This window comes from Myripristis murdjan, chromosome 23 (genome assembly GCF_902150065.1).
Source record: "Myripristis murdjan chromosome 23, fMyrMur1.1, whole genome shotgun sequence".
Taxonomy (NCBI): Eukaryota; Metazoa; Chordata; class Actinopteri; order Holocentriformes; family Holocentridae; genus Myripristis; species Myripristis murdjan.
The window spans coordinates 27,485,160-27,499,633 of record NC_044002.1 but is presented as its reverse complement, the minus strand read 5'-3'; the positions used below and the strand labels follow the sequence as shown (position 1 = coordinate 27,499,633).

At 42.9% G+C, this 14,474-nt stretch overlaps 1 protein-coding gene across 1 annotated transcript in view; it reads right to left on the bottom strand.

The window, feature by feature from the left end:
• Window positions 1–202: 202 nt before the first annotated feature.
• The window catches only part of LOC115355191 (NACHT, LRR and PYD domains-containing protein 12-like), a gene marked incomplete at its 5' end in the record, with an annotated part of 86,424 nt that continues 72,152 nt past the window's right edge, over window positions 203–14,474 (bottom strand). The window contains 2 exons of the mRNA XM_030045898.1: window positions 203–736; window positions 9,792–9,822. Of these exons, the coding sequence (XP_029901758.1) occupies window positions 457–736; window positions 9,792–9,822 (311 nt within the window). The remainder of the gene's footprint in view (window positions 737–9,791; window positions 9,823–14,474) is intronic.

Sequence of the window (14,474 nt, the reverse complement as noted above, 5' to 3'; positions counted from 1 at the left end):
TGATAGATAGATAGATAGATGTTTCATTAACAATTCATTTTAATACAGGATGTGTCACTTTTTTTCCTTTATTGAATTAAATTCGGGTCAGTAAGATGAAATTCAAATTTCACATTTTTCATCTGAAAATATTCTGTAAAAATACTTTGGTATAACAATCAAATCAAAATAAGTTACAAAGAACAACAAATAAAATGCAGGGAAAAAAAAAAGAGTGATCCAATGATTTTTGCCAATTTGTGATTTCAAAAATGATCTTTGAGGAAAGTGCTGAATAACTTTATTGACACTGCCATCGTGACAGAACGAGCAGCGTGTTATGAATCTCTCTGTGGAGGCAACTTGTCATGAAAATCGACACTGCTAAAGTTATTAAAATGAAGTGAGCTGATTGGATGTTGCCATGCAGGTTAACTGTGTGATGTCAGAAGGGTTTCTGCACACAGGAGGAGACTCTCACTCCATCTGACACAGAGACACTGAGGAACCATGTGACCAAACCCTAAAGCCCGGGTACAGAGGCTCAGTGAATGTGGAGGTGAAGGTGTGGAGGTGGATCAGTGTGTCAGAGGAGACGCTGTAGAAGGACAGAGAGCCAGCAGGCCAGTCCAGATACACTGCCAGTCTGTTAGAGGAGGAGGGGACAGGGATGGCTGTTCTGATGTTGTTGTGGCTGACAGAGAAACCTTCATCAGAACAAATCAGACTCCAGGAGTTTTCGTTCCATCCAAAACAGCTGTCAGGACCGCCTCCTGCCCTTCTGATTCCTCTGTAAGTCACTGCGATATGAACCCCACCTTTCCTCTCGACCTCCCAGTAGCAGCGACCAGTCAGACCATCTCTACACAGGATCTGTTCCCAGTGGTCAAACCTCTCTGGGTGATCAGGATATGGCTGCTTCTGTCTCACTGATGTCACCTTCCTGTTGTCCTCAGACAGGACGAGGTTTCTGTGTGCTGTGTTTGTGTCCAGTTTGACTTCACTGGAATCTGATGGAGAGAACAAGACACAAAACACCAGCAGATTGTTATCTAACACACCTGTTGTCTTTATTATCTGTTGATTTATTAACATACTGGAAACACACAACTTCCACATGTTAGACATTTCAGCACAGAGATGGATACCACTCAGTTAGGATGATACAAGCATGGACATTTTTACTTTGTGGACATCAGTTGTGACCAAATGCATAAAAATCAATTGATAAAAAAATTAAACAGCCAAATGAGGATCAGGGAATAAAGACGGTGTTCTTGTGCAGCAACTAAATGATTTTTGGTTCAACATTAAAAGCAGCTGAGAACAAACAGCAGAAGCTGCAGCTGCACCATCTAAACAGCTGAATGTTTGCTGCTTTGTGTTCAGGAATCAAACTAAATCCACACTTACACTTCCTCAGGCCTGGTTTCAACCTCAGCTCTCCACCATGGTCCACCCTGGAGGAAGAAACAGAGTCAGAGCAGCAGATTCTCTTTGAGGATGGAAACATGGGCAGTAAATAACCTTCCCTATGAAGGATTTAGCAGACCACGTCACTCATATCCACCATTCAACATGAAACAATATTCCTCAGGCCTCTAGAAGACATTGTGTGTGTCTCTCCATACCTGAGAGCCTCCAGTCTCCAGGTTGGATCCTCCAGTCCAGCAGAGAGCAGCTTCACTCCTGAGTCTCCTGGATGATTGTAGCTCAGGTCCAGCTCTCTCAGATGGGAGGGGTTGGAGCTCAGAGCTGAGGCCAGAGAAGCACAGCCTTCCTGTGTGAGCAGACAGCCTGACAGCCGGCACATGGACACACCAAAAACAACAACACAGTCTGATACACATACATGTTGGATTATTTCAGCAGCACAATAATCTGAAATTAGCTGGGTTCATTCAGACAAATACTCAAATGTGTGATTGGCTTTGTGTTTTCATTTAGTCCAGTTTGAAAGCTCTTGAGTTCTCCGATCCTGACCTGAGAGCCTCCAGTCTGCAGTGTGGACTCTCCAGTCCAGCAGAGAGCAGCTTCACTCCTGAATCCTGCAGCTGGTTGTTACTCAGGTCCAGCTCTCTCAGACTAGAGGACTGGGAGCTGAGAACTGAGGCCAGAGCTGCACAGCTTCTCTCTGACAGATCACACACACTCAGCCTGGATGGACATTAAAACAGAAGAAAATGTCATAGATGTCAGTTTTCCTGGGGCACTGCCGTCATGTTGCTAATAGTGATAATAATCTTTCTTGATGACAGCCTTATCTAAAAGCAAGCTGACAGTGAGCTCTGCATGCTGCTGTAGCTCACTGAGCTCAATGCAGCTCTAACAACACCAGGGACACTGGTTTGATTCTCACTGCGTCCCTCATGCGGAAAATATAGGCACACATTGTACTGTGAGGTGGCTTGGATACATAATCCAATAAAAGGCATTTGAATTTGAATAAATACTACTACTACTACTACTACTAATAATAATAATAATAATAATATAAATTTGCTTTATAAAAAAAGAACCACTCATAAAATAAGTGGCTTTAAACAATTTTGACAATAACAATGTATGCTGACTCTGAAGTCCTGATATACAGTTAGGTCCTTAAGTATTAGGACAGAGACACAGTATCTGTTCAAGATGTGACTGAAGTGCAGACTTTCAGCTTTAATTTAAGTTTGAGTTTAACAAAAATATGGAATTAACCTTTTAGGAATTACAGCCACTTTTATACCCGGTCACCCCATTTCCATGGCCAGGTGTGACTTTTTCCCTCATTATTCCATGACAAATTAAGAAAATAAAAGCTCTGGAGTTCATTCCAAGTGTTTGTGTTTGCATTTGGTAGCTGTTGATCAGAACCCTCAACATGCGATCTAAAGAGGTGCAGGTGCAGGTGAAGGAAGCCATCATTAGGCTAAAAAAGAAAAAGAAAATCTATCAGACAGATAGCAACAACTTTAGGAGAAGCCAAATCAACGGTTTGCAAATATTGAATATATTCCATATATTTATAGTTATGTATGCTATATATAATTTGGCCCATCAGTTTTTAGCCTCTTAAAATGGGGTGACAGTGTATAAAAGTGGCTGTAATTCCAAAACAGTTAGTGTCATATTTTTGTTCAAACCTTTAAATTAAAGCTGAAAGTCTACATGCTTTTCCAGTCAGGAAGTCCATTTGGACAAATGTGTAAAAACATTTGGAGGAAAAAAAGAAATACTGGGTCTGACCTGAGAGCCTCCAGTCTGCAGTGTGGACTCTCCAGTCCAGCAGAGAGGGGCTTCACTCCTGAATCCTGCAGCTGGTTGTTACTCAGGTCCAGCTCTCTCAGACTAGAGGACTGGGAGCTGAGAACTGAGGCCAGAGCTGCACAGCTTCTCTCTGACAGATTACAGCCACTCAGCCTGAGGAGGAATTAGTGAAGAACAAGGTACATTTGAAAATGTAGACTTTTTTATTGTGTAATAACATTTATCTAAAGTTCAGCATTGAATATATCCAATTCTAAATGAACCTACACTGATTTCCTGGAGGCTTTGACCACTGGCAGCAGCCTCAGAAGAGCATCCTCTGAAGCAGAGTATTTCTTCAGGTCAAACACCTCCAGATCTTCTTCTGATGACAGTAAGATGAAGGCCAGAGCTGACCACTGAGCGGGGGACAGTTTGTCTGTGGAGAGACTTCCTGATCTCAGGTGCTGTTGGATCTCCTCCACTAGAGAATGGTCATTCAGCTCATTCAGACAGTGGAACAGGTTGATGTTTCTCTCTGAAGAGGGACTGTCCCTGATCTTCTCCTTGATGTACTGGACTGTTTCCTGATTGGTCTGTGAGCTACTTCCTGTCTGAGTCATCAGGCCTCGTAGGAGAGTCTGATTGGTCGGCAGTGAAAGACCCAGGAGGAAGCGCAGGAACAAGTCCAGGTGTCCATTTGGACTCTGTAAGGCCTTGTCCACAGCACTCTGGTAGAGGGGTTTTAGTTGGGAGGTTGATTGTTCTTCTGACATCAGATTGACTCCAGACTGGATGAAAGTCAGAAAGACGTAAAGAGCAGCCAGAAACTCCTGAAGGCTCAGATGGACAAAGCAGAAAACCTTGTCCTGGTGCAGCCCACGCTCCTCTTTAAAGATCTGTGTGAACACTCCTGAGTACACTGAGGCTGCTCTGATATCAATGCCACACTCTGCCAGGTCTGCTTCATAGAAGATCAGGTTGCCTTTCTCCAGCTGCTCAAAAGCCAGTTTTCCCAGAGACAGGATCATCTCCCTGGTTTTTCTAGTCCAGAGTGGATCTGTCTCAGCTCTCCCATGATACTTGACGTTCTGCACTTTGGACTGAACCACCAGGAAGTGGATGTACATCTCAGTCAGGGTCTTGGGCAGGTCTCCTCCCTCACTGGTTTTCAACACGTCCTCCAGAACTGTAGCAGTGATCCAGCAGAAGACTGGGATGTGGCACATGATGTGGAGGCTTCGTGATGTCTTGATGTGGGAGATGATTCTGCTGGCCTGCTCCTCATCTCTGAATCTCTTCCTGAAGTATTCCTCCTTCTGTGGGTCAGTGAAGCCTCTCACCTCCGTCACCATGTCAACACACTCAGGAGGGATCTGATTGGCCGCTGCAGGTCGTGTGGTTATCCAGAGGCGAGCAGAGGGAAGCAGGTTCCCCTTGATGAGGTTTGTCAGCAGAACGTCCACTGAGGTGGACTCTGTAACATCAGTCAGGATCTGGTTGTTGTTGAAGTCCAGAGGAAGTCGACACTCATCCAGACCGTCAAAGATCAACACAACCTGGAACTGCTCAAACCTGCTGATTCCTGCTTCTTTGGTCTCAGTGAAGAAGTGATGAACAAGTTCCACCAAGCTGAGCTTTTTCCCTCTCAGCAGATTCAGCTCTCTGAAAGTCAATGGAAATGTGAAGTGGACATGCTGGTTGGCTTTGTGTTCAGCCCAGTCCAGAGTGAACTTCTGTGTTAAGACTGTTTTCCCAATGCAAGCCACTCCCTTTGTCATCATTGTTCTGATTGGTCGATCTCTTCCAGGTAAAGGTTTAAAGATGTCCTCACATCTGATTGGTGTTTCTGATGTGTCTGGTTTCCTGGATGCTGTTTCAATCCATCTGACCTCATGTTCCTCATTGAGCTCTCCACTCCCTCCCTCTGTGATGTACAGCTCTGTGTAGATCTGATTCAGAAGTGTTGGGTTTCCTGCTTTAGCAATCCCCTCAAACACACACTCACATTTCTTCTTCAGCTTAGATTTGAGTTCACGTTGGCACGCTGCAGCTGCAGTTTCTGAATGAACAAACAAACAAAAACATCAACAAAACAATGTTGTATTACTTATGACAAATGTGAATATTTCCTGGTAAATGTATCTATTGGTCCTGTTCGACTGTAAGAACGTAGTGAGGTGTGCCGAGACCTGAAGGATATTTTACGAGTTCTGCAATCTAAAGTTCCTGGAAGCTGATTTGGGCCCTGCTCCAGGAACTTTTAGGAGGAGCTAAAGAGGAGAAGGAGTTTAGAGCTCTAGGGGGTGCGGCACGGCCGCTGACCCTGTGCTTCTCTGCATCTGCTGTGATTATATTTCTTGAAAGTGTGAGTTTAACGTATGTTTTTACATGTGTCTTAATGGTGTGCAATATGGAAAAATAATACCTCTGCACAGTGGTGATTCTACTCATCCTGTGTGCTGTCATTTGTGAGAATTTTGCATTGTTGCACAATGACGGAAGTGAAGATTGGCCACACACGTCTCCATTCATCACATACTGGAGAGACTTTCTTCTTGCGCTCAGAGATAAAGCTGGCCCTTTGGACCTAAACTCTGTGGAGTTTAACTCTGTTCTACCTGCCCATCACGCTCAGGTCCATGGCAGAAAAAGAAAGAAAAGAGGCTCAAAGGAGGGAGTCCGCAACAGGTTGAGAAGGCAAGGAAGCAGACACCCGCTCCCTGTCATGACTCTGTCAAACGTCAGATCACTGAACAATAATAAAATGAATGAATTGACAGCACGCCTCCGTTTTGATGAGGACTTCAGGAGGAGTAACTTTATCTGTTTTTCTAAAACCTGGCTTCACGAGAGCAGCACAAGTATCAACATAGAGGGATACTCAGTTATAAGGGCTGACCGCGATAAAGCGCCATCTAAAAAAAATCCATCGGGGGAGGTCTCTGTATGTTCATTGACGATACCTGGGCCACACAATTCAAAGTGCTCCAGAAAGTGTGCATCGGAGACTACGAGCTGTTGTCTGTTTCTATCAGACCATTCTAACTCGTTTATGTCCCTGGGCCTAATAATAAAGAGGCTGCCAAGGTCATAACGGATTGTTTTCATAGTGCACTTTCCCGATCAGCTGATCAGCCGATCTTTATTTTAGGGGAATTCAACACGTCAGCTGCCACCTCATCTCCCCACTCTGCAGCAATATTTAACCATGCCCACTCGCTCCACTCGCATACTGGACCAGAGCTTCGGGAATATCCCAGACGCATTCAAGTCAGTGAGTCGGGCTCCACTTGGAAAGTCCGATCACAATGTCATCCATCTCCTCCCAAAATATAGACAGAAAGTAAGACGTGAAAAGCCACACATGAAAACTGTACAGCAATGGTCTGAGGAAGGGAGGAGGAGCTCAGACATTGTTTTGATACCATTGACTGGAATGTGTTTTTTGATGCATGCGCTGATCCACATGAACTGACAGACACAATCCCATGCTACATCAAGTTTTGTGAGGTCACAGTCACCACATCTAAAACTGTAAAGGTGTTCAGTAACAACAAGCCATAGATTTCTAAAGACCTTAAAATGTGCTTAAATGGGGGAAGTTGCATTTTTGAGGGGAGAAAATGATTTAGTAAAGGAGAAGGAGAAATAATTCAAGCATAGAGTTTGTACAGCTAAGACAGATTTTAAAAACAAGATTGAGCAAAGGTTCAGAACAGGCAATGCAAAGCATGCATGGGAAGGATTAAATGTCATGATGGGCGGGGAGAAGAAAAAAACAAACAAACAGACTGCAGTAGATTTATTAGTGATCTGAACACATTTTATGGAAGGTTTGATGTGAGAGACCCTAAAGAAGGCTGCAATGCTATTTGTGATCAAATAGGAAGCTATGAGCCTATCCACCTTTCTGAAGAAGTGTCCAGGGGCCTCATGTACAAAGACTTGCGTGGATTTCCTACAGAAAAATGGCATACGCTTAAATCCAGAAAACGTCGTAAGCACAAAAAAATCCAGATGTATCAATCTGTGCATACACATGAATCCAAGCACATTTCCTTTAAACATCCGAATCAGTGTGGAATTGAGCACACATGTTGGAGAACCTGACCCCTCCCTGTCCACGCCCCAGCACCTGAGATTGCCCTCTGTGCATGATCAGAAAACTACAACCCTTAACATGAATAAGACGGAAAAAAGAGAAATTTCACGGAATGTGAATTAGAGACGTTCCTCACTGAAGTGTAGATGTGCAAAAATGTTTGGCACACTGTCCAACACGGAGAGTGTGTGTGAGGCTGTCAATGCTGTGGTGTCGGAAAGGCGCACACACGCTGAATAAAATGCATTGGTTAATAAGTGAATTCTGTGTCCTTGCCTCTTTTAAATGGTTGAAATCAAATGTTGCCGGGCCGAATGGCCTCCCAGGTAAGATGTGCATTCACTAATTGCTTGTTAATTTTATACACCACTTACACGGATCTAGTTGTAAATGAATGCAGAAGTGCGCCGGGGAAAAGGTGAGGATGATTAAGACATTTCACACAGGTTTTTTTTTTTTAGCATTTCTGCTTTATTTGATAGTTGAGTATGGGGTAAGGTTGCTGTCAAAAGATTTGTGTGTGTGCAAATAAAATTCGTGCACATATTTAAAATTTGTGCATATTAGTCTATAGTTGTGCATAAATAAAAATTTTGTAAATAAATTAAAAAAAATTTGTAAACTCTTGTTTGAGCCAAATCAATAAAATGTGTGTTTTCTTTGTGAGAATACAACTCATAAAATTACAACTTTACAAAATTACAAATACGGATTGCAATTTTGTATTTGTGTTTTCCTCTTTGTGAATACGAATCTGACAGCCGCGACATAACTGTCAAAACTACGTCTTTGAAATGATCGATCCTCAGCGATAGAGTAGCTGGTTTTTTCCACAATATATTAATATATTTTTTCTGAACACGTTTCCGTTTGTTGGCGGCTTCATAAAAACGAAACTTATGTTTGATAAACTACTCAGTGCTATACCGCAAACCAATCAACAAGTTCCAGCGTCACCTGGCTCGAAGTCTGCCAATGATATTTGTCCAAATAGGAAGTAAATATGGCTACAGAATCGAGGATACTGCTGTCTGGTAAGGTTGAAATGTCTTTTCAAAACCTTAATTTCATGCTATAGCAGTACTCAATATGCTAAAGCTTTGTAGTCACTACTGGACACCCGCATAAAGCACTTTCATCGTATTTAAATAGCCTAATGTTTCAACGTAATGTAACGGTAGCATGCTAACATGTTGTAACACCAGAACGTAAATTAGGCTCTTTGGTTTATAGCTCTGTGGGATTAAACTGTGGACGAAACCCAAGACTGTATTACAGCAAAGTTAGTTTTATCCTCACTTATGTAAGTGACCAGACAGGACAGAGATTGAAGTGGCAAAGATCTTAACTGAATCTTACTGGTTTATCAGTCTTAGTTTACACAGATGCTTTTTTAAGTTGTATAAAAGGCAAAAAAAAAAAAAAAAACATACCTACACATAGGCCTAGTTTGAAATATTCTCACAGTCTAAACAAAGACACATGTCTGTGCATGGTAGCCCGTTCATTTTGCATGTACATCTCCCCTCCACACATTGTGTTTTTTACAGGAGCAGTACACGAGCTCCAAGATGCCAACAGGGGCTGGTGGTAGTGTCATCCAGTCAATCCCAATGAAGTCTCCCTCAATCTTCCAGCCATGGACCGTTGGTGGGGGTATATCTGGCTGACTCTGCAAGCACCTCCTGTATATGGCTGCCTGGTAGTTTGCCTGCTGAGAGTGTTTCCATAAGGCATCCCTGTTTGGTGGGAGACTTCTGTCTGTGCACTTTCCGCCCTTGAACATTTGACCTCTTGCATAGTTGATATTTCTACAGCCTTTAAGGTCATTGTTTGGTCACCCAAACAATGGTCTAAGTTCTTGTGGTGACAACAAAGAACAACTGCAACAGTTTCTTATGTAGTTTTTCCATTTTGTGTTTTTAATTTTTGTTTTAATGCTTCTTGCACTCTTATGTAAAGCACTTTGAATTGCATTGTGTATGAAATGTGCTATACTAATAAATTTGCCTTGCCTATTATTAAGTCATGCTTCTGAACATATCAAGTTACACACCAAAAGCTTATAAACTAGTCAGTTTATGGTCTACTATGAATAAATTACGAAAATTAATCTTGACTATTAGAACAATATGAGAAGCTTACATAAAAAAAAAAAAAAATCACAGCACTGGTGATTTTTAAACACCTGCAAAAGAATTTACAATCTGGTCATACAATTATATCACATGAACGTATTGATGATGATGATTCTGTACCATATCTATCTATCTATCTATCTATCTATCTATATATATATATATATATATATATATAGATTTGCACACATATATATACACACATATATATATAAACGTAATCATTCGTTTTGACCACAGACTGTAGGATTTTGACACAAGAAGTAAATAAGATGAGCTGTCAGTCTGCTTCCTCCCGGTTAGCGTGTTTACATTGCGGTCCTACTAGCGCCGTGCACCATTGGTTCATAATCTCACAGCTACAATCAGCTTCTTTCGTCAGCTTCAGTTGTCCCGCAACCTACCTGAGCAGAGCGACAAATAAAAGTCAAATTTGTAAAAATATATGATTAAACCAGAGCTGCCAACAAATCCCAGTCGGAATCTCTGACTAGAACGCCCCCGAGTATTTCCCACTCGGAAAGTTGGTAGAACCGGACCAACTCCAACTTGTGATGTTGCATTCCAAGATGGCAGCTCCGCGCATCAGTGAGAGCACTAATAATATAGTATTTATTTTTACTTTTGCCTTATTTATGTCATTAAACCAGTCGTATACACAACACTTCCGGGCCTCTATCTCCGACCTACGAGGTTAATGGAACGCACCATTAATCGATGTTATCTTCCACTCGATACATAATGCCTGTGACCCCGTGACATAGTTTTGACAGTTATGTCGCGGCTGTGAGATTCGTATTCACAAAGAGGAAAACACAACTACAAAATTGCAATCCGTATTTGTAATTTTGTAAAGTTGTAATTTGTAGTCTGCTCCCTCAGAATGTATGAATCGTGTGCTGAACCAGGCCACCTCGCCACAATGTTTGTTAATTGCATTTGTGCATCACATATGATCTGTACATTGATTGTTTAAAAAATGCTTCCTGTTGACATAAACAATTTTACCTGTGATGGCGCTTAGCAATGTGTGTGTGTGTGTGCAGTCAGTAGCTCCGATTACATTAGGAACGAGTACCTGCAGGGGCCCCAAAAATTAAGGTTGATAATAAAAAAATGCACTGATAATTATAACATTATTACATAGGAAAAAATTTATAAATTAGTTTTGAACAGGCCCACCGTTGTCTTTTTTAATTGTGTACCCCACTCAATTTGAGCAAAATAATATTTACCTAAAAGAGGCCCCCCCAAACACACACCCCTTCCCTGAAAGTCTTCAAGTGCGTGTCTTTTTTTCTATCGGAGTTTGCTGCTCCGCCTCCGGTGCACCGTGCAGGTGCTATTGCCTTAATAGCTTGCTAGCCTTATGTTTTGGTGACTGAGGCAGGGCTCTCAAGTCTCACGCATTGGGAGAAGGGAAGCAAATCTGGGTGGCGCAACCGCTCCAGTCGTTTCAGCTGCACCTGCACCACCAAGAAAAAACATTACAACACCTGCACCAGCACCGTACGAGTCCAAAAGGCAGAGAAACTTTCCAGCTACAGCAGCACACTGACATAGATTGTGAAACAAAGTGAAGAGTTGCCACTCCGCTCTATTTTCACAGGCTAACAGCAGCACACTGGCTTAGCTTGTCTATTCAGAGAAGAGGTATCACTTCGGCTTATTTTTCAATCTATGTTATCACATGCATACTACTGCTCATTCACTGGTAGCTGAATTGTTAGGTCTGTTTGATAAGTAATTTACATATTTAAAACAAATAATAATTTAACATATTGTTAACAGCCCACAGAGAAGAAGAAGTGATTATTGGGGTCTCCTGACCAGTTCAGCTTAGGGCCTCCAAAAGCTTAGCAGCGGCCCTGCCGGCAATGTCTTCTAATACTGCTAAAGCAGCCATTGTTGTTAACGGTATTTTCATCATTTTGCACGTGCTTTTATATCCACTAATCTAATTGTTCATGTGTCTGGGACGAATTGTTTTCATATTATCAACAGTTTCCCAGCATCACCTATAAGTGTCGCCAAAGGAACAATAGCTGTAGAAACGTGCGTACGCCAGCTATGAAGTTGGCGTGAGGCACCGCACATTTCCACGCTCATTTCATTCTTGATACATCTGAACTTTGCCGTGAAAAAGGACGTACACCACGTTTTTGTGCGTGCGCACGCTTTGTACATGAGGCCCCAGGTGTCTCTCCAGAATCAAACCCAACAAAGCTGCGGGGCCTGATGACTTGGGAGGGAGGGCGCTAAAACCATGCTCCCACCAGCTTAGAGGGGTTGTAACACAGCTTTTTCAGATGTTGCTGAAATGTTGTATTTGCCCTAACCAGTGAAAAAAATCCAAGATTATACCTCTGCCTAAAATCTCTAGGGCTACAGCTCTTAAAGATTTTAGACTGGTGGCACTCACTCCACTTTTAGCAAAATGTATGGAAAAAGTGGTCAGGGCCCATCTGATGCTCCCTATTAATGATCAACTTGACCCCTTTCAGTTTGCCTGTAGACCACACAGGGGCACAGAGGATGCAACTGTTACCCCTGTGGGTCGTATAGCAAAACATCTGCAACAGCCAAAATCAATTCCCAGGGTTCTTTTTATTGATTTTAGTTCTGCTTTTAACACTAAGCAAACTGACATTCTTTTAGATCAGCTTTTTAAGATGAAGGTGAATGGTGGGCTTATCCACTGGATCCGAAGTTTTCTACCTGGTCCTCCTCAGAGAGTTTTTATGAACAGGGTTTACTCAGATGAACTGATTTTAAACACTGGAGCACCACAAGGCTGTGTGCTGTCCCCTTTGCTCTTTTCCATTTACACTAATGACACAGCAGTGAATTTTAATAATGTTCACTTTTTTAAACATGCTGACGACACGGCCCTGGTTGAGCTGATGTCTGAAAATAATGCCACACACGAGGAGGCCTATTTCAAACAGATCTCTGTGTTACAGGACTGGTGTCAGGCCAGTTATCTGCAAATCAATGTGGCCAAAACAAAAGAACTTTTAGTACAAACAAAACAAAGGGAGCTATCGGTGTCACCCCTGTCACTCTCAACAACCAGCCTGTGGAGGGTTAGGGGATCATTTTACGTACCTTGGCACAATCACTGACAAAACCTTGAGCTTCACTGAGAACTCAGAGAGCATTTTTAAGAGAGCAAATCAGCAACTGTTTTTAATAAGGAAACTGAAGATCTTTGGTGTCAGTCAACACATCTGGAAATGGCGTACAAAGGCCTGGTCCAAAGTATTTTACAATTCAACATAGCTGCTTGGTTTGGCAGTTTAATTGTGAAGCATAAAAATAGGCTCTCCAAAATTGTTAATACTGCAGGGAAGGTGGTTGGGAAACCTTAACAGCCACTCTGTGAAGTGTTTGACAAAGCAGTAGTCAGGAAGGCCAGACAGAGATCTGAAGATGCTTCACACCCTTTGAGATCAGAGTTTGAACTGCTCCCATCTGGCCGCAGATTCAGGTTGGAACATTTATAAGAAATCTGAATCTTACTGGTTTATCAGTCTTAACACTTTAGGGATAGCGGATAGCGGGTGGTCCTGACCACCCGCTATCCGCTATCCCTAAAGTTTGGGCTGTTACGAGAGCGCGCCCAGGCGGCTTCAACGCGCGCCCCGACGGAGCCTCGCCACGCACGCGGTCGGACTGATACCGGGACGCCGCCGGAATGGACTGAGTATATTACTCATATAGACTGTTGAGAGGAAAGACTGTTTTAATTGGACACTTATGCCAGCACGTTTTATTGTTTTATCATAAGCCAGCAGCTGTGCTATATTTTTATTTTTAATATTTTATTTGCCCAATCTACCTTGTCAATAAATTAGTTTACACATAGTTCCACCTCTGCCTCTTGTGTGTGTGTGGTGTGACCCGGGGATTTTACTCAATCAGTACAACCTTGTGACACGTCCACTTGGACACATGTGGCTCCACCTCCCGAATTAACTCGCCTGTAATATAATATATAATATGTATATAAAGCCAACTTGCTTTAGCCTCAGTAGAAGCCCTGAGAAAATCTACCTCCCTCTCTCCATCGCGGGTTTAGGATTTAGGATTTAGGATAGCGCATCCTGCCCTTAAAGGCAATGGCACCTGGCACACTGATTGGTTTAACTGGCGTAACGCCCAAAACACGCCTATACATAATATAGCGGGTAGCGCAGGTGTTTTGCGGATAGCAGGAGGTGCACAAGATAGCAACTTTTACGGGGGAACACCTCTTCCTAAATCCTAAATCCGCAAATAGCGGGTTTAGGGAGTCTGGCGCAAGATAGGGCCCCAAATGTTGTGGAGTGTTTTAATGATTTGTTTGTGTGTCGCTCTGTTTGTTTGTGATTTGACGCCTTGGAGAGGCCAAAGACAAATTTCCACTAAGGTGGACAATAAAGTGAATCTAATCTAATCTAAAAAGGCTGTCGCTCCTGATTGGTCAACACATTGCCATGACAACACTTCTGTAAACATGAGCTATCAGAGGACGACAACACAAACCAGCCGCCGCCAAACATCAGACTGCAGAAACAAACGAAGAGCTGCACGTCCCGATCAGCATTTGGGGAGAATAAAGTTCACAGTTTAACAAACAACACAGCGCTGCCTCAGCCGGAGCGACGCAGCTGTCCTGGGGAAGCCGGTGGGACGAGACGGGAAAACAGGAAGCTGCTTTTCACCGGCAGGCAGGAGGAGGACGAGCTGCCCCCTGCTGGCCGGCAGGAAAACTCAGAGGCTGAAATAATCTGTTATCAAGCAACAGCCTGACGCATCACAGCTGCTTTGATCTGATTGGCTGTTTCACTCGGCTGGTAATTGACATTTTTCGGGAACGAGTGGGAGTTTGTGAGAAATGAGGAAGAGAATTTAAAAGTTTCTCAGAGTTTAGGAGAGCTGGACGTCGAGTGCACAGCCACAGAAGAAAAATCATGAAGCAAAAAAAAAAAGACTCCAAAAACACTAAAACTAAGCTGCCGCTTATCCGGGGCCGGGTC